The sequence below is a fragment of the Brachionichthys hirsutus genome, chromosome 23, assembly GCF_040956055.1.
Source record: "Brachionichthys hirsutus isolate HB-005 chromosome 23, CSIRO-AGI_Bhir_v1, whole genome shotgun sequence".
Lineage (NCBI taxonomy): Eukaryota > Metazoa > Chordata > Actinopteri > Lophiiformes > Brachionichthyidae > Brachionichthys > Brachionichthys hirsutus.
In genome coordinates, this window is record NC_090919.1 from 4,083,724 (window position 1) to 4,104,771 (window position 21,048).

General features: G+C 43.7%; 1 protein-coding gene across 1 annotated transcript in view; it reads right to left on the minus strand.

Moving 5' to 3' along the window:
* Window positions 1-15,819: 15,819 nt before the first annotated feature.
* Window positions 15,820-21,048, minus strand: part of dysf (dysferlin, limb girdle muscular dystrophy 2B (autosomal recessive)) — a 40,990-nt gene continuing 35,761 nt past the window's right edge. Inside the window, exons 50-58 of the mRNA XM_068755715.1 lie at window positions 20,204-20,343; window positions 19,976-20,064; window positions 19,647-19,742; window positions 19,432-19,573; window positions 18,552-18,651; window positions 16,990-17,162; window positions 16,706-16,815; window positions 16,477-16,624; window positions 15,820-16,334 (exon numbers count right to left, since the gene is read on the minus strand). Of these exons, the coding sequence (XP_068611816.1) occupies window positions 16,278-16,334; window positions 16,477-16,624; window positions 16,706-16,815; window positions 16,990-17,162; window positions 18,552-18,651; window positions 19,432-19,573; window positions 19,647-19,742; window positions 19,976-20,064; window positions 20,204-20,343 (1,055 nt within the window). The 3' untranslated portion in view covers window positions 15,820-16,277. The remainder of the gene's footprint in view (window positions 16,335-16,476; window positions 16,625-16,705; window positions 16,816-16,989; window positions 17,163-18,551; window positions 18,652-19,431; window positions 19,574-19,646; window positions 19,743-19,975; window positions 20,065-20,203; window positions 20,344-21,048) is intronic.

Consider the following 21,048-nt stretch of genomic DNA (forward strand, 5'->3'; position numbering starts at 1 on the left):
ATACTTGTTAAAGAGGAGAATCGACGGTCTCTGTGTCTGGTTTAAATGTCCCAGTCTGGAGTTGACGACGGCCGTGAAGCTCTTACATTTGTAAAAATCTGTCATCGGGTCGAGTTCACCGTGAGTCAAAAGCAAACATGAGCTTTACGTCTAGTTAGCAAAACCGTGGACTGATGACGTCAGTCCATCTAATGGACCTCAACATCTCGTGAATATCAAAACCGCGTATCCAGACCTGAGAGTTTATTCAAAAGAATTCTGTTCAATCCATGAATTTTCCCTAAAACCTTTATTTATATATATATATATATATATATATCCTGACTGCACGTCATGATTTCCATTAGTAATTCTAACGACGTCTCCCTCCGTGTCCTCGGTAATTGGAGCCAAGGTAATCGTGGGTAATCCGCCATTTATCGACCCTGCAGGCTGAGGTCACGGCCACAAATTGCACATGTGGCATCAGGTCTCATCCTCCGGGTGAAAAACTGAGACAACGAAAAGAAAATGAGGCAGATTTACTGTAAGGCTGAGGTCAGTCAGCTTTTTACTGCTGCCGAAGGAACACGCACTATCAAGAAGCCAGACAGATATGACATCATTGTGGTCCATGATTCAATCGTCGCCGGTGGCAACCGCAAGCCGGGGCTCATGACCGAGGACCTCGTATATCAGGACCCCTCCAGTATGTTTGTGGGTAGAGACCGAGAAGCGAAGGAGGGGAAAAGATGACTGCTATGTCCGGGGATTTGTTTTAATCTGTCTTTCTGTTTGATCCTGATCCACTTGTTCTCAGTTAGTATTTTCATACATTTATGCATTAAAAGTTATATATATATATATATATTAAATGCAAATTCATTTTTGTGATGTTTGTTCGGGACTGGAAAGTCAATCGCTTAATATTTAGAATATCCTCAGATTAGTTTCATTCAGACTAATCTGCCTGACTTCCATCAGTTTAATTAAAAGCTGAAATAAGAAATTCGGAAGCCTAAAATAGAATATAGAAATAGATAAATAATTATCTATCTATCTAAATAATAATAAAAAAATGATGTCATTGTCTGTACTGTAATACACATACATTGTTGTTCTCCATTCCTTTGTGTCTTTAATTACATTGTGCTTGGATCCTTATGAGGTTGTTTGCCACAACAAGTACAATTTTATTCTGTATTAATCCTCTCTGCGCTGAGATCAAAAGAGCTTTTTGTAAGTCCTGCAGGTGAGTCCAAAGACGCCGCGCTGTTGCTCCACGCTATTATTATTCTATTTGTATGATGTCATCACGTCCCGGTGGCCACATCTAACCTGACGAGCTGTAAATTACGTCGACCCTGCTCTCTCCGTGTCTCCCCACCTTCGGAACGATGCGATCAATCCAGCTCATAAATACCAAATATATATATTATAATAATAAAGCAGGCTCCCAGACGGAACCTCCACTTAGCCTTTGTGTCGCTCCTGCTTGATACATTTTCCGGGTAATTGCTGCCCTGTGGCGCCTGAGGCGACACGTCCTCCCTTTTCGGGTCTGGGGTGTGTGGCGTCAGAAGGTATAAACCCACACAGATATCTTAGAACACGTTTTTAGGAGACAGGCTTTTACGACTTGTTTATGGGGGAATCATTTCAAATAATGCAAGAGCAATATTTAACACCCCTGCATTCATTCTCATAATGACATAGTGATAAAAGTCAGTCGAATTTACGGCTCATTACGGCTTTAGCCGGGCGACTGCGATGCTCCATTCGGCTCTCAAGTCCTTAATGGGCTCCCGAAGTGGCAGGTGTGTCCATAAAGAGCAGGATTAACAGCCTCAGATGGAGCATCAGCCTAAAAAAAAAAAAGCTTCTGTCACATCGTCGCTTGTGTTTTTTACGAGTCTTAAAAACACGGGCCCAGAAAAAGCTATATGACAATTCGTTACGTTGAAATTAATGACTGAAAGAGTTACGGGGAAATATGGCCCCCATAAAGTAAACTCTCCTGTCAGATCGTTTAAATAAGTGTGTTTAACACTAAAAGCATTAAAAAAAACAACAACACTGACTGTGGGAGAAATTACTCATCACCATTTAACGGCACGCTAACATGGCGAGTGTTTAATATGAACGACGTTCTGCAAGGACAGCAATATTAGCATTAGAGTGCTAATCATTTAGCCTGCAGACAGTGATGGCGCATTTAGAGCTGTAAAAAGCTCAACTTGAAGCTTGATATTTACACCAAAAACCACTCATAAGTCTTTCAATTAGTGTCTTCAGGAAAGTTATTGATCAGAGAAGCATTAGCGGGCCAGTCATGAATCTCTTCCAGCTCCAAGGGCGTAGGTCCAAGCCTAATGTCGACCTTTGACCCCTGCCGGATCAGCAAAGTATCACCTTATTATCAGAAGTTGGAATCCCTCTGGTGGGGCCGAACGCTTTCATCAGGTTTCACACCCGACAGCTGCTGGGGTGGGAAACAGTGCGTGCGTGCGTGTGTGTGTGTGTGTGTGTGTGTGTGTGTGTGTGTGTGTGTGTTTTACGGCCTGGGAAGGCACCGTCCTCGGGGCTCGTGTTGTTAGTGAACATTCTTCTCTTCTAATAATCACACACAGACCTTCAGTTCAACAAAGGGGCAAGGCTTGAACACACACACACACACACTGCTCTCATCACATGTAAATCTGCAATTGACAACTTTTTCACATCGTTTTTAATGATATAAAATAAATGTTTTATTATTTGCATCTTGTGTTGTTCAATAGGAGCAACTGGAAACAGGATAATGGGCATTATACTTTCATGCTTTAAAGAAATCGTTGCTCGTCTGTGTGCTGGAGTTGGCTGTGTGCTGGAGTTGGAATAAGACACTCTTGTTCCTTGTTATAAAGCGGCCCATCTTTCGCGTCTGTGATCTTTTTCTGACCTGTGCCGACATGCTCTCGTTTTCATTTCATCAAGACAGGGTGGGGGGGGGGGGGCGTATCAGAAATAGATCGACAGTCACACAACATGCAGTTTGTGTTTGTCGGGAATGAAGCGATCAAGAATCTTTATTTATTTCTTACATAATTGAAGCTGGGATCTAAAAGTACACACTTTATTTTCCCATATTCTTAACATCATAAATCATTTCTATTTGTTTTGCAGTATGCAACTCTCTCTCTTTTTTTTTTTACAGCCCTGTTCGCTAACAGGCAGCGATTATCCCAAACCTATTTTGCAACACTGGCATGAATTTGGAGTCAGATAATGAAAGATTCCTCCCGTCGTTCCTTTCTCTTTTTCTGATTGGTGGTGCTGAAAGCTCAGGCAGCGGGTTTATTAAAGGCCTGTCAACGACGCGGCCGGTAAACGGCGCTAGAAGGAAACTCAAAGGGCCGCCAGACGCCGTCCCGAGGGTGAAGTTCATGTCCAAACTACATTTGATGGACAACGTGTCGTTTTTTGCTGCTGCTGGAACCAATGGAATCGCACCGTTTCACTCAAAGCCCGCCTGGAGGATCGCCGGCACATGTTCTTTAAACAAAATCAGAGCCGGGAGGAAGAAAAGATTCTCGTCTCCTTCCCTCGCCTTCCTTACTCGGAGGCCATTAACCTGACAGGTGTGAAATTATCCCTTCTTTTTCCCTCCTCCTCCTCCTCTTCCTCTTTCCAGCATGCTCTCCTGACCTTAACACCCTCACATCTGGCAGGTTGCTGGTTAGAGGGAGCTTGAGAGAGTGAATGCTGACTCATCTGAGAGGAGGCGTGATGGGGGGGGGGGGGGGGGGGGACAGACAACACCGTTTCAGTTAAATTCTTTACTTTATAATGAAAAAACAATTAATTAAACTGTTGTGTCAACATTTCTTTGCTGTTTCTCATGCCTGTCCTTGTTTTCATGCTTCCTGCCTTCCTTGTCATCTATTTCCTCCTCATCCCTCATCCTCACCTCTTTCCAGCATGTAACCATGGTGCATTCTTTCTTACACTTTACCCTCCTTTCTTTATCTCATCCTTTCCCTCATTCTCTTTCCTTCTATCTCACCCCCTTGTATATTGTTTTTTTCTAATACCTCTCCTCTAATTTCCATCCTTTCTTTTTACAGTCTTTCACTCGATCCTAAAAGTACACCACCAGGTGTGTGGTTTAATGGAATACGTCAGGTGTTTGTGTCGAATTGCCCTCCCTCTTTCTCTCTCTCTCTCTCAGACCGAGATGAGACACGAGAGTCTGGAAAAGCTTGTCCTGTTTTAGGAATAAAAGCTATGGTTGTTGAAAACGGTCTCTGTGCCATGGCCACTGGGCGAACTCGTACACAAGAGCATCGTTAAATTTATGATTTTATTTATTCTTTGTGGGGAATCAATTTAATTAGATTCTTATTAAGAGGAAAACATAAAAAAAGTTAATGTCAAAAACAGACTGAAGAGAAGCAAACGACAGAAAGTCCATAATCTAGATTCAAACAGCAAAACTGCTCAGACTTCTGGTTTAAATGTACACACACACACACACACACACACACACACTGTCAGCTAATAAGAATTAATATTAGGGGTGATGTAAAGACTCCCGAGGGCCCCGACCTTTTAAGTGAGATGGAAAACAAAGCCACCCATAAATGCAGATAAACACACACACACACACACACACACACACACACACACACACACACACCACGCCAGTGTTTTGCTATGATTTATTGTGATAAGAGGGAGGGCCGCGGCTTTGGCAGACTGTGCTACAGTTTTGCTAATATTTTTTTCTGGTTTCTTATTTGTGTTGGTACTGAAGCAAGATTGTGTGTGTGTGTGTGTGTGTGTGTGTGCATGTGTGTGTGTGTGTGCGTGTGCGTGTGTGCGCGTGCATGGCTTTAACGTTGTGTGCAAGGCATGGGTTTATTTCCCTTAGACCCAAATTGATTTTAAATGTTCTTATTGCAGTTTTTTTTCAGGCTGTCAGATGTGGAATATTGAGAGTGAGAGAGGAACAAATGATTCATTTCAGGGAGAGAAACATCTGTGAAAGATAAGACGATTTATCATCATTAAAGAGCTATTTGCGGCGACAAGGTGAGTAAGCCGCTTGAGTTAGAAAACAGAAGAGCGTCCACTGAAGGTTCTCTCAGCAAAAACACAAGATTAATATGGACTCTGCTGCAGAGGAGTCTGTGCATCGGGCGAGACGAGTGGTCTCGCTGCTGGACTAAAAATACCCGAGGGGCGGGGGGCAAAATAAAATGGCCACTAGCTGTATGTGGTGACGCACCAGTCACGATGCATTTATTGGTTTAAAAAAAAACCCTGGGGGGGGCCACCAGGGTGGGCGTAGTATCCTACCCAATTACTGGCTGAGATAAGAAGCAGAACGCCGGTATTACAGGAAGTTGGTGGAAAATAAAAAGAAGAAGAGCCTATAAAATCAATGATAAATAAAAGTAGATTGAAACAAGGTGAGAACTGAAGGAAGAACAGAGTGCGGTTTTACTGAGGACTCCTAATACGCTGAGGTCTAGACCGCCCACACACACAGACACACACACAAAACAAAAATACACACCAGAAAGCCGTTATTAGTCAAAGAGCTGCTTTAAAAACGCCCCTCACCCGGGGGTAACACTAAATCAAACTGCACCCGGCTAACAGCCTTAAATGGCGACTTGGCAAAGCCACAGTGCCGCTGTCTTAATGGCTGAATTAACAGGCAACTCACACACAAACACACACACACACACATGTATCTACACAGATTGTTGTAATTCTAAAAGAATGTTAGTCTAATATGAACCGTAAAACAATGTGAAACTTGTGCAATAAAAAAAGCCTGTGGGTAAAAGGTCACTACTGTAATTATTTACAATAAAACCAGTTCATGCTAATCCTAAATGCAAGGTAGGGCTTTCTTGTTGTTTGTTTGTTTGTTGTACTGTAGGAGATTTACAGTCATGCTAAATATACACTAACACTGTTCTCCGACAACATTTATGAAATTGTAGATTATGCAGAAATACTTGAAAACAAAGTTGTAATAAGATAAGACAAGACTAAGCAAACTTTAATGATCCCTCAGTGGGGAAAGTTCACTAATTACAAACACAATAATTCTAAAGAAAAGAACATAAATGCAAAAAAAAAACATAATCCGCATGCTGTACAACTAAACAGCTGGAAAAATATCACCTTTGGGACAGTGTAAAGATCAATGACAGTAATACTTCTAATAGAAAGAATACTATTACATGAAAATGCAGTACAAAGTCTACAATTGAAAAATTATAATGTTATTGTACTTAGAAGCGCAGAAGTCCAGCTCTAATACTTTAAATATAAAACAACAATACTAAAAAAATAACGTACTGATATTGTAACTGAAATATGTAATATTAATATAATATTGCAATTGAAAAATGGGCCATAAACTGAAAAATAAAACAAAATTTATCCTACTCTAAATTCAACATCAACATAATACTGTAAATAAAAACCTTATTAATACATTTTTAATTCTACAGCAATCTTTTTACAGTGTTCCGCACGTTCCTCATGGTAAAACTGACATGTATGATGTTAGACACACACACACACACACAGAGCAGCCTGTAAAACGCTCTGCTCCTTGTTCGTTTGGCTCTACCTCTCTAATTGGCAGAGGCCTGTGATTGGCTGCTGGACAGTTGCCAACAACCAGTGAGAGGCCTTGCCTTGGTGATCAAAACCACTAGTCCTAAAACAGCAGGAGTTCAGCGTGTGTGTGTGTGTGTGTGTGTGTGTGTGTGTGTGTGAGTGTGTGTGTGTGTGCGTCAGCCACATAGAGTCATGACACCATCGGTAAGAGGTTGTAAAGCCACAATGGTCCTTGTAATGTAAATGTTGGTGCACAGCGTGGATAAATTGGCCGATACGCCTTCACTTCTATTCATACACACTAAGCTATAGACACACACACACACACACACAGTATGAGCATGCTCACACACAAAAACTTGTGCACACTTTCAAAGATTCAGATTTTTTTGTGTGATAAATAAGCAATGGATAGTTTTGAGTCTCGGCTCCATATAGAACTCAATGTGTCTTTATTTAATACATTAACAGCAACTTAAAACTTCCCTGTGAGAGTCAAGCCTGGACTGGAAACCCGACAATAGTGGAATGACGCGACTGAAAATGTAAAAAGCTGCATTGTGAGCGACTGACTGAGAGAATCCCGCAGCCTGAAAAGCAAACAGAAACACAGCATCGAATGCGTGAGAACGACTCTGTCGCTGCTGCTGCTGGACGAGGTGCTGAGATGGCAACTTTTAGACATGGGATTACATCAGACGTAGGGAATCCCATCAAAAAAGACTTGGCTGACTCTCTACCCCGAATGTCCTACTCGGATGAACTCCGGGGAGAACTCCAGCTCCTCGGTGGAGGTAAAAACGTCATCGTTCACGGCTAACAAGACGAGGCAGTGCGACACGCACGGAGACACACACGCTAAAAGATCATTTGAATGCATATTTCGAAATGAAAGCATGATGGAAATAACACTCCAACATGTGGAAAATACATGCAAAGACTCTCCACACACACACACACACACATCCAGCAGAGATTGAAGTAGACTAGGCCTACCCTGAAGTAAGGCAAGTAGTTAAGTGGGCATCAGTGGAAACTGAGCCGAGCTTCGGAACAGAATTAGCGGCAATGTATAGCTCCATTGTGGCTGATGCCTTTACACACCAACAGGAGTCCACCAAATGTCATTAAACACCAGCGTATACACACACACAGACGCAAAAGGGATTTGTTGATGATGAGAGCACGCATGGAAACAGCTTCATTCTGACACGGGCTCAGAAAAGAAGCTGTAAATTCAGGAAAATCGAAAAAAAAAAAAGTGCTAATAAACGCAGTAATAAAAACATATTGGAATAATGTTTGGGTCGTTTCCTCTCTGACAGAGGTGAGAGAAAGGGTGTGTGTGTGTGTGTAGAACATTCACTCGAGGATGCAAAAAAGAAAAAGCGTGATTTGAGTGGACATTGATTGCATCATGACGCTGGCCGGCATCCTGCTGCTTTGATTGGTTGTTTTCATCACTGTGATTCCAAACAGACTTTAACTGCACCTCCTGCAGGATTTACATTTAAAAACTGAGCATTTTTTTTGTTTAAAGACAAGGGGAACAAGGGAAAAACCAAATTGATGAAGAAGGTTGGTCAAGAATGGAATGAGAAATAAAAGTGGAAACATGCTGCTGAAAGTGGAAGAAAAGCCGGCCAGTCATCAGTGAAGTGATGGAATGATGGTGAAATAAAGGGGTGAGGTAGATGGATTTGGATGAATCTTTGGCTGGATTTCCAATCTTTTCTTTGCTTTCTAAAGCCCATTCTGCAGGCTGCTAATGTTTCAAGGTTAGAGATGACCTACGACCGCATGCAGGGAAGCTAACCACAGTATGGACTGGATGAAAATACGAGAGTCTGTCCTTGTTGGCGCGAGTCCTCCCCAGACAGAATGTGAATCAAATCAAGACACACAAAAAGCTCACAGAATAATAATAATATTACTCTTACGAGACGTGCAAAAGCACGCAGACGGGTTCGGTCCTGAAAGCATCTTTCACTAGCGGTCCTGGTGGTCCTGGTCTGCTGCCGTCATCGAGCAGCATCAGTGAAAGCTGTGACATTGAGGAGTCTGGAAGGGTCCCATCAAATGAGAAGACAAAACGGTTTAGGGTTTCATGTGGAAGATTAAAAAAAAAAGAAAAGGTAACTTAAGATTCAAATGTGAAGCACATTTGGAAATATTTGGTCATTGAAAGACATCTCAATCGTCCACTTGAAAACGAATAAAATAGATAATTAATATAATTTATTTTGGTTTCTCCTCTTAGTATTTCTTTAGACCTGGTCTCACGTCTGGATCTGGATTTAACCTGAACTTGACTCGAAATGGTCTTGAAAATGACCTGATTTGGATTGGAGTCGTGTGAACGGCAGGCAAGGAGCAATTTATTAGTCAATATTTCAAGGGCCACCGAATCCGGCTCTGCTTTGCCAAACAGGCACGAATGTGATTAAAAAAAATAAGAAAAGCAAGGGGGGTGCTTTCATATGACACAATGAACAATAAGCTGCACAGATTTATAGAGCAATCATCACAGTACGAAACTCTCTACAGAGGGATATTGTGTAACTGTGACCACCAGGAAAGACTGGAAACAAAACATGCACACAAGGAGCAGGGCACATCAAACATCCCGTGATGCGAAAAGCAAAGTGCGTAAGCGGATCGACGCAGCAAAGACACACGGAAATTTTGTGTTTTTTAAAATGCATAATTAATTAAGCATAATTAGCATAATTAAAACATGCATGGATACACAAGCACAATGCAGTGCATGCAACAACAACAAAAATGTTTCACAAAATCTCCAACACTCTGTTCACTTCACTTTGATAATTGTTTTACTATCTGCCTCAAAGGTCGTTAAAGTCCACCCTTAACGGGCATAATTAGAGTCCTCCTCCTCCTCCTCCTCCTCCTCTTCCACAAAACAAAAAGTTCCTCCTCTAACAGTCAGAAGTCCTATTAGCACTCATGTTAATTTTGTAAATATAGCATCCAAACAGTTTCGGTAAAATCGTCCCATGTGTGCGCAATAAAGGTCGCACACAACAAAAGGAGTCAAGCGTGAACAAAGGCGGCCATTGTTGGGGCGAAACTGTGAGACAGGTCGAAGTTAAAGCTCCCACACTGCACCAGAAGGCAGCGGTGATGGCGCTCAGGCCCCCCACATCAACAACGGGGTGTTTCCTTTTGTCTCCTGGACCGCTTTCACTTCCTGTCCTGTACAGGAAATGGACCAGCAGTCTGCGTGCTAGATGTCAGGAGCCTCTCCTCGACGCTTAGAGACTGTTTGCAAGTGTGTGTGTGTGTCTGTGCACTTGTGTGTCTAAATTTAATCTGTCAAAGACCTTGAAGGCATTTCAGGGTTTCTGTGACCTCATACTCACCGTTCTTCTCAATGTCGAAGCCGTTTCCTATAAACGTCCCCTCAGACTACGTCTGGATGTCCGTTCCTTTGCTCTCACGCTCCTCTTCCCCTTCAGCCCCCTCGTAAAAGTTTTGGCAGGTTGTGTGAACTCCCCGCGAAGGTTAAGACGTCTTTGATGCAGGACAGAGTATTGTACAAAAGGTGTCTCGAGACCGCTTTGAGTTCTTATAAGGAAAGTTTGAGAAAAGTTAAAATGCCAATTGGATGATTTCAAGAAGTTCTGGCGCATTTGACCCACTCAGCTTCATTATTTGATCATCAACGAGCCGTTTCGTGCTTCAATGTTTGTCGTGTCACATGTTGGTTTGATTTCAGCAGGATCATGAAAACAAATGCAGGAATGGATTTCCTGATTTTGTTTCTTTACTTTGTGAGAATGTCTTTTTTGAGCATTTTGGCTAAAACTTCTAAGACAATTAGTTCAAAACAAGACGTGTGTGAATGGAAGGGAAAAGATAATTGACGTGCTTTCAGTTTGCCGAGTGATATTTTATATTAGGCTTTCAAATTAAAGAACTGCTTCATCTTCTTCTGTTTGGCGCCAAAAGCAAATAACCTGCAGTAAATTCAATATATGCAAATATATGTAAACTCATCTCAGTATTAAGATAAATGCATTTAATGCACGGCATGTTTGCAGTGGGCCCCTGATTATTAGTCGTGGAACTGAAGCAGAGCAACTTCCTGGTTTGAAGGGACTTGAGCTAAAAAAAATTACCACAATTCAGCCAACGAGTGGATTGCTCTAAAAGATTATCCGGTGATAATGAGTCACTGAAAAAGGAAAGAAAACAAAGAAACTTTATGCAGGACAAGGTCAAATAGAATCTAAGCTGACTGAAAGTCCAGTTCCATCCAAAAGGTGAACAAGTGATCCTTTTAAGACGGCGCTTTTGGATCATGAACCTTGCAGATGCTGCCATCGCCTCTTCCAGCATCCATGTTGGCCTCCAGCCAGTAAACTGAAGGACAGCTTGGAGGTGTCAATACTCGTTGGAGTCATGCATGCGCTGGAGTCAAACTGTCCTCTCTTAGATTGTTAGCTTGCTGGATGCCGCCCCCGCCTGCCTGCAAGGAGATCATTCACAAGTCACTGCTGTAGTTTTGTGAAGCATTTCTTCGTTTCCAGGCTTCACGGACTGAAAACCGTTGTAGGGAATTCCCGTATTAGATGGGATTCCACGACGTGATTCCACGCCGACATCACAACAGTATTATTATCACTGATAACACTTGAACGTCTCATTGGTGACGACACATAATGACGCTGAATAACAGGGGGTAAGATTGGCTGGGGCGGGCCCCGCCCGCTCAGGGGATGGGCCCATGGATATGTACACACGGAAACAGAGGGCGGCCCTTTGTTCGGACTTGAGACGCACACAAGGAACATGATCGAACCTCAGCGCTGATAATCTAAACCAATTTGTACTGATCTGTTTGTTATATAAATATTTTAATCTTTACCCACGTCCTCCTCATTTACTACGCGCCCACGAAGGAGAACAAAGAACCGGAAGAGGGTTTGGTAAAACCCTACACCGTCCTTTGGGATTATGAGAGGCCAGTTGGAGGGAATGCAACACCTGATGAGTCAAACATCAGATGGCGCAGCTCCTGTCCGGCCAGCCATGATCGCTGGGTTAGTGCTGGCGATGCACATGCTTTACATGCAAATGGGGGATTTTATTTTAATTAATGTCTGCGTCGGTGCAACATTTATCAATCTTTTTATTTTTTTTAAAGATGGCGTAGATGCAGCTGCATAGGCGTGGTCCCAATGCGCCCGACCACGTACGGACCGGAACGAACTATCGTCTGTGGCGGGATTCCTCGGGTCGGACGTTTTACTAAAATCACGACATCGGTCCGGAAACCACAACGTCATCCCGCCGGCGCCGCTCAACTCCGAAGAGTTCACGCTGAAAGCGAGGGACGGGCAGGAGCAAGAGCGGCTGTGGAAGACGTCACAACGCAGGCACACGGTGACCACACACCTCAACCATTTACTGATTATTAGCATCTCGTTAAATTATATTGCTTTTTCCACTGGCCGCATTCCTCGCTGCTAGTTAACACGAGCACTAATGAGAGGAGCATGGCCTGCAAAACGAGTCTCTGCGTGTTTGTGCGCAAACAAACGGCAAAGGCGCAGCAGATGTATCATAACGCTGACAAATGTGCACGTGACAAATGTGCACGTGACAAACGTGCATGTGATCGGCTTGTCTTCATCGCGCTTTCCCAAATGGGTGGGCGGGCTTCTACTGAACAGAGCCGAGGTGCAGAAGTCAATCGCCGGTCACTTAAGAGTCCAGGCACATTAGAACGCCCGTTGTCAGTGCTGCCAGAGCCCCCCCCCCCCCTGCTAAATACCGTGAGGGAGCTGGTTTGACTCGGACGAATGTTTCAGCCGCACCGATGCACAGGAGAGAGCTTGAAGAAGTGTTCTCACTCAGCACGTCGGACATTTTATTTGGCGAACCATTGGCCACCGGGATTGGTACCATTAAAACACACTTAAGTGCCGGATGGAAGGTTGTGTTATTGTACTCATCTGTCTTCAGGTGAACTCAGCACTTCCTCGTCGAGCCCCAACGACACCAAAGCAGGCGACTGATCGGTGTTTAAACACCTGAGGAGGCGGAACTGGAGACGGAAGCGGTGTCCAAAGTGTGACCTTTTTGAAAATGCTGCCTATAAACAGGCAAAACACGACTCACTGGAAAATGACGGCAGCACAATCCATTATTTTTCTTTTTATTTCGGCTCGTCCCGTGAGGCGTCGCCTCAGCAAAGCAACCTTCTCCACTTTTCAACAACACCAACACCAGCCGCTCTCGGGTCCTCCCTTCACTACGTCCATGCATCTTCTCCAAGGTCGACCTCTAGCCGTTCAGAATGATGTCAGGAAAAACATTAAACATTAAATCCCCCCCATTTGTGAGGGTTGCTATGGCGACTTTGGTTGCAGGTTGGTTTCTGCCCCTGAACAGCTGCGGAGGCGTCGTTGAGCTGAACGAGACGCACCAGCTACACATCTCACCTGATCAGCTCCTGCCTCTCTGAACCTGAGTTCTCTTCCAGAATATCCTCTCTATATCTGTTCTATGTCTTGTCCCGTATTCCCCGGTTCTATCTTTAATACCTGAAACCGATCCAGTTAAAATCGGGATAAATTTGAACGACAAATCAATTTTGATTTTGGATACTTTCTCTGTTTTTTGCTGGCCTTCACCAAGACACTGTGGAATTAGAAGTGAACAAATGGATTTGTTGTATTTTCAAAAGCTTTGGATCTAAGATCCAGAAGAATCCGGCATTACTGAAAGTTGTGCTTTTGTGAGAATAACCTCTAAACTAATAATGATATTAATGTGAATCCAAATGCTAAAGGTTTGTTTTCATGGTAAATGGATCAAAAAAAATGTAGATAAAATAAATTCAGTGCCATTATTTTTGCTGTAAATCACAATATAGTGATGCACCTTTCCTATTTACAACTATTGTCATGTAAACATTGTCTAAACTTCTGTGTGTCCTCCTTTTAATATCGTACACAAATCACATGTTTTAACTGGAACTGATTTTAAGTAACTTCCCCCCCCCCGAAAAAATGAAAAGAGTATAAACTCTATTTAATAGCCGAACACTGAGGATCAACACTGACATGTCGGCTTCGACAAAATCTCAGGCGTCGGTTCAACCTGTTAAACCGTCCACATGTGCGTATTTGTGTGCGGCGAGTGCTTGCAGGCTGATACTTTGTGTTTCCATGTGCAACTTTGTCGATCTGACTGGTATAAACTTGGCAGTGTGAGGGGCTCGGCTCATTCTACTGTGATTTTACTGCAGGTGTTTGATGTCTTCGGCTCTCTTGCCAACGCTAGTTAACGTATGCTCGAGGTGATAATGAAACAACTACGAGCCTGTCCTCAAGTCATTTTCCATCACATCTGGTGCACTTTGACCCCTTCATCAAAGACCCCCCGCCCCTAAGGAGACACAGTTTGCAGAATGCACATTCGTACACTGGCGGGCGAACATTTTATATTGAGTCTGATTAACATAGCAGAGAGATGAGGCAAGAGGATGAGGAGAGAGATAGTTAGGAGAAGGAGGGATGGGGTGTGGAGAGGTGAGTGAGTTTACAGTACAGATGGATCTGGTGAATGAAGGGAAGGGACAATAAAGTGATGCAATGCTAAATGCTTGCTTGATTCTAATTGGTCTGCAGGCGTGGCAATGACAGCGTGAGCACAATTAATATACAAAAGAAGGGAAAACAGTAAATGCATTAAAACACAAATTAAGACACATTTGATTACATTCTGAATAATAGTTTGCTAATTATGTCTTTAGAATCATAAGTTTGTTTTTTCACTGATCAGACAATGTTTGAAGGAAAAATTCGACCACCCGATTTTTAACTTGTTTATTCCATCACATAAATGAAAAATTCAAGATCCTAAAAATGATCTTTGCGGCACACCGCATCTAATTCTCGTGGTTAGGGAACCTGCAGAGAGGAGCCTTGCTGGAAAAACAGAAGCTGAAATATGAGGTCAAGAAGCAACTTTACTCTTTGAGAATCACACAGACAATATATTTCTATGCATAAGATTGTGCCACTAGAAAATATTGTTTTGCTTTAATGAAGTTTCATTTTGCTAATCTAGCAGCCTATAGCAGATATTCAGATTATAAACCGTCAAGGTCAGAGAGTAAACAGAAAATAGATGTGGGACGCTGTCAGCTGCAGCATGAGAACCGCAAAAGAATCCACAAAATGTGCAGAAGGAATTTCAGGAAGGGGTGTAAATTGTGGAGGAGAGGAAGACAGCGAAGGTCAAAGAAAATGAGAGGGAGTCAGAGGAGCGAGGACAGACCACCGCCACGGCCCACCCACACGCTCACTGTGGTCAGAGGTTCACCCGCAGTTCACGTTGACCATTGCAACGGCAGTCTGAAGGAGAGGTGAAAACACGAGACATGCAAGCGAAGAAAAAATAGAGCCTACAGGATGGGAGGAGCGGAAGGAGGAATAAAGGGAGTCGACAGTGGACTCAGACAAAGTAATCACTTAGAGCTTTAAGATCACAGAGCAGGAATTGCTCAATCTTCTGCAGGAAGCTCAGTGAACTAAGCACACATGCAGTCACTATATCTACACACATAGTCTCTCTCTCAAAGAGGCGGAGTCTGAGCACAGCTGGGGTTAGCATCCATCTGTAGCGATCTGATCACACCTGGCGTTCACTATCGCATCGCCACATTTGTCTCAAAAGTGATCAGATCTTATGTTCGACGCAAAAATTCACTGCATTCTCATGCAGGTGACGAGAATGCCCAAAATTAAGCATTTGTCACAAACAAATTTTTTTTACAAATTTGAAAATGTTGCGAATCTGCAGGCAAGATTAATTATTTAAGCGGTTCCAGGAACAACCCGCCCAATCCATCATGGTGATCCAGATGCTGCCAGCTGAAGGAGCTCATCAGGGAGGCGGTGGGGGGGGGGGGGGGGGGGGGAGGTGCAGCTTAATTAAGTGCTCCTATCAGGGCCCCTGTGGAGCATCATTTATTCAACATAGCCAGCACAATCTCAGCTGTCTGCAAAACAAGACTCAAAAATTCATGTTTGAGAAACGCAAATAGATAATTTGACCCAAAGCCTTCCAAGTTGGAATCAGATGTTTATCCCGAACACACACCTCTACTGTACACTCGTGGACAAATACGCTGACTGAAATGTGCCGTTTCACAGACGGCGTTTAATTGAAGAGAGAAAATGCAAATCAGAAATGCTGTTTTATTGATTATTATACTGGCATTTAATGCAGTGCACAAAGTATTGCTCTCGTGAGGATACATTCAGTCCCGTGCCTCCCGGAAAAAAAATTATTATCACTCATTACGGTCTGTTCATACGGAACACTGTGTTTAAAACCATACGATGGGACAGAACAGCAGGAATACTTTCGTGAAAACCGTATCTATAGCGATGCAGCGCTTGATGAATAGGCAGGCGCGTTAATAAAAGGCACGAATGGAGAAAGCCCTCACACATCTCTGAGGCGTTTGTGGACGTCAAGAAAGTTTGCTCATCACTTTTCTATTTGTACAACAACAAAAAGAAAGTCAACCTCTCTGAACAAACGGAAGTCCATCGGTGCAGCTTTCACTCGGTCACACGAGAATTCAAACGTGAGCTTGGCTCTTTCTTTTTTTTATTTCCCGCATCCCTCCATCACTCTGCTGCCTTGGAAGGTCCAAAAGGTCCCACCATCTTCATGGCAGCGTAGTTCTGTTGGATGAAGAGGAGTTTATTTCTCAATAAAGAGAATCAACTTTGGATTTTTCAACCAACATGCTCTATATTTCTGTGTCGGTTTCCTGTTCTTGAACATTCAGTTTCATTATAGGACACAAACACAATCAAACGTTACCGGAAAGGAGTAGAGGAAGACGCCGAGGAAGAGGATGATGAAGAAGAGGAGGATGAAGATGACGATGACCCACTTGAAGCGCCGCCACAGGATGAACTTCAGCGTCTTGTAGGGGGAGGAGAACCACAGGAAGGAAGTCTCTGGACGCCTTGGGGGGGGGGGGGGCAGAAGAGGTTGATGAACCACGATTGCGTGTTTGAGGGTGTGAAGGTGTGTGTTTGACACTCACTGAGGCTCCTCCAGGTGGGGGTTCATGTTGGGTTCATCTCTGCCGGGGCCAGCCGGTCTCTCGTACTGCTCCTGCTCCGTCACGATCTCCAGAGACATCTCCACCTTCCCCTGACACGGAGACAACTGTCTAATGTCTCTTTTGTTTGGGCTCGTCTCATTTCATTACAACGATGGCAAAAAAAACGTTTTTTTCAATGTGTTCTAACGATCAACTCCGAAAACCCTATGGACGCCTTGATGATGTCATGATGGGCAGCTTAGGGTCATCTTTGTTTTGCTCACAGCGATGATCTTCTCTCCATCCTGGTCGCCGGTGCAGGGCCACCAGCCTCTGACGGTCTTCTGCTCGAACAGAGACACCAGCTTGTCGGACGGCTGGTCCAGAAGCTGCAGGCTGCATTTCTCTGGAGACTTCGCCGGACGCAGCATGCGGTTCAGGTCCATCACAAGGTGACCTAAAGGAAGCATGTAAGGTTGCATTCGTGAGGATAATAAGAGGGGGGGGGAACGCCTGAGTTTATAAAGATGTTCAACCAAATTAATTTCAGGGCCAGTGATTTGTGTTCACGCAAAAGTTTTGTGCAGAAAATGTTACCGATTTATGGCAAAAAAAAATGTAAATCTTTGGACTCAGACTTGAGTTAAAATGTCAAAATATATATGAATTTATTAAAAAAAAAACTAAGTTCTAATAGAATGAAGCTATAAAAAGAGTTGTTATCGCTAAATTGATTGTCTGCTTCTAAGAGTTGCATCCCGTTAGGCTGATTGATACGTTACAGTTCCTATAAGAATTCCATGGCTGGAATGACGGGTCATCGGTGACGTGGAAATTCCTGAAACTGGTGCTGTGCGACCAGAGAAAAATCCCAGAATGCTTTGCATCACACCGGAACAATAACACTCTTTTTTTTTAACCCTTTATGCTCTTTGTGTTGGCCCGAGATGACCAAACGATGCAGTAGTTGAAACAGTCCTGGAGACTAGAAGTGTGATGGAAGTGTTTTTCCAGAGCTTCAGTCTGACAGTGTAATGGGGGGGGGGGGGGGGGGGCTTTACGCTGACCCTCACACCACACCAGAAGATTAACAGTCAGCGGTCCAGACTGACGAGCTGCGGACATGCAGGAATGGAGAAAATGCTTTGAGGTAGCCACACACCCTTTGATTGTATGAGATCCCCCCCCCCCCCAAAAAAAAAAAAAACGGAGGAAGAAAATGCTGCAGCGGAGACAGATGGCGAGGGATGGGAACACGGAGAAATACTTTTTCCTTTCAGACCGTCATCCCTCCTTTCCTTGGTTCACGGGACGGGGCAGCATCAGGGGGTGGAGCAGAGGCCGGGGTTTGACCGACGATAGAAATAAAGCCAGCCGAGCCCCTCCCTCCCTCTGAAACGTGCCAACAGGGTGGAAATGGACGAGCGCTAATTCTAAAGATAAATGTTATCGCAGTAGTTTGTCTGTGCGCACATGCGGCTCCCCGGATGGAATTACCACCCAAATGCTGGAAATAAAAACTGTCTGAATGTCATTCCCAAAATGAATGAACTGAATTTCTACAACCGCAACGCTTTGATAGGTACTAATCTGGGAAATAAGGATCCATTTACAGGAACTATTTAGAGTGGTTTGATACAACTTTTATTTGAAGAAAGTCCCCCCAAAAATGTTGATAGTTTATTAGTTATTAGGGGAAAACAATTTCACGCAGGGTAAAGAAATAGAACCTTCCAGATTAAAAGTCATGTTGTTGTTGTTTTTTTTGTACTTTGGAACAAACTGTAAACATTAAGAGGTAAATTAATGTAAGAAAACAAAAACGCGAGGCGGCCTTGTGTTTTACCAAGGTAGTCGTCAAAGGAGAACTTGTCATTGTCCCAAATCTGGATGGTGAGCCGTGGAGCCAGCTTCGTCTCAGCTTTATCCAAACTCCAGAAATGCTCCTGCAAGCACAAACAAAAAGGTTCCGTCTTTTTCTACAATTGCTGCGCACCTCACGGAAAGCTCTAGAATAGGATACAAGAAAAAAAAAAAAGATGTCTTCCATTTCATTAAGTCTATATGAAAACACAGACTTAAAGACACAGTTTGAGTCTGAAGTCAGAAACGTTGATCAGCGCTTTGCGACTTTCTGGCTCCAGCTCTGTTTTCAGTTCTCCACCCCCCGAAGAGCTTTTATTCCTCCTCAGCCGCGCTCTGATTGAGGATGCTGCTCGGAGGAGGCGAGCGCCGCCGTAAAGCACGTCGGCTGCAGACTGCTAAAGAGGCTCGTTCTCGCCGCCAAGAGAAGCAAATGACAGGCGGGCAGTTACTCACGTTTTCACGCAGATGTTATTTTAGCTCTTCACTAGATGTTCCCGTTGAGCCTGAGATTCGACATCTCATTTCGCTTTTATTCATCGTGTAGGCCGTCGGGACATTTTTCTTTTTTTTTTTTTTGGACACCTTCGGCTAATTTTTAAGCAGCTTCGATATAAGCAAACGATGGCAGAATAAAACGGCAGAAATAAGACGTAATCTCCCGGGAGACTTTATAACTTGTTGTCTAATTTTATAAATCGGTTTTAAAGTTGGAAGTTAGTGCCTAAGGGTCTGAATTCAACTTCCCTTGCATGCAAAAATAAGATCATCCGACTTTAGATTCACATGAAATCAAATAATTTTGGTTTCCAAGCTTAATATTTTCTTCCTCTTGTCGTGTTGCTGCCATTTTTTTTTTTTACCTTTCTGTCGACCACACATTGCTGCTCCGCCGGCAAATAGTGGAAAGGAAACAGGAATCTGTAGTTGAAGTTTCCCTCTCCCCCCAGAGAGCGGTAGTGGACGTCAGTCTTCTGCTTGATGTGTTCATGTCCATCCAGCCAGCTGAGAAACATAAGGATCTATTTTTATTCATTAGTTACTTAGAAGTAACTAATATTTACTTCCCTCTTCTTACCCTTTGACGTAGATGTCGCTCATTTTCTCCCCACTGACGCTGACGTCATCCAGGATGACATCGCTGGTGTTCCAGATGATGCAGCGCAAGAGGAACCTGAATAAATACATAAATAAATAAATGCATGTGATCAACAACGGACTCATTGATAGGTTATCACAGATCTGTTGAGCATTTGGCAAATACGGCGTTATGATTTCTGAAAAGTGTCACCAACATGAAAGCAGCATTTCTTAGGAAGAACGCATTTGACATGATTTAACTCGTATTCAAATTCAATGACCGAGTCATCGATCGATCGATTGATTGATTGCGGGAGGTGATCCCACTTCTTAGCCTTGCGCGGCGTGACATTGAACGGTGGTCCAGGCGGTCCGAGGGACTTGGGGAACAGATCCACCCACATCATCAGACGCCCCTGATGGACAGAACCAACAGCCAATCACAAGAAGGGAAAGGACAGTCAGTCTCTGAGAAACTAAATCACAATCGGAATACTTTATTAATCCCAGAGGGACGTTCCATCAGCAGCATTGATCAGATTAGCGGCGCTCTACCTGCTCTATGTCGGGTTGCAGGGGGCTGTACAGAGGTCTGGTCTCCACGTGTTCCGGTACCAACCCTAATGTCCTCAAGATGTGAAGGGACAGTCGCTCCTTGATTGGACCGAGGTGATGTTTGGACACATTTTTGTCCTCTGACACAGACACAGGAAATATAAAGCAGCAAAGTCTTAGTCTTAGTGCTGTTTGTAAAAACTCAGAGTGGAGAATGGAAACACAGAAGAGTCCTGGTCTTGTTCAGGTTCTGCATCGGGACCCGGCGAGGAAAATACCGGCTGCCTCCAAGCAACATGAAAATGTCAAACCCTTGTCAAACGTGTGTGGCTCGAAACTTTGAGTCACCTTCGTTAGAGGAAAGGAAGGAGGGGAGGAAAGAAAGGAATGAATGTTAAAGGGCAGAGAAGAGGAAAGGAAATGGGATCAGAGGAGAGCGGCTTGGGAGGAGAGAAAAACGCGAGAGAAGAGTGGAGGAGAGACAGAGAGACAGATAGATAGATAGATAGATAGAAGCCTGACTCACGCTAACCGCCGGAACAGTGGAAGGAAACCGTGAGCCGGCTCCTCACTAATCAAGAGACGACCACGATATTGACGTTGGCTTACACACACACACACACACACACACACACGTACACACACGTACAATCACAGAAACAATCAGGTATCTATCAACAAGATGTTCCCCAAACTTCATGTTTTTAACGAAAGTCTGCTGTCCAGCATTTCATACTTAGCTGATAAAAAACGCGAAGACGAACGGGATAGGGAGCAGCTGAAATGTTGAAAGAGAAAAAAGGGGTGTGAGCGGAGTGAAAGAAAACGCGGCAGAAAAAAGGCAG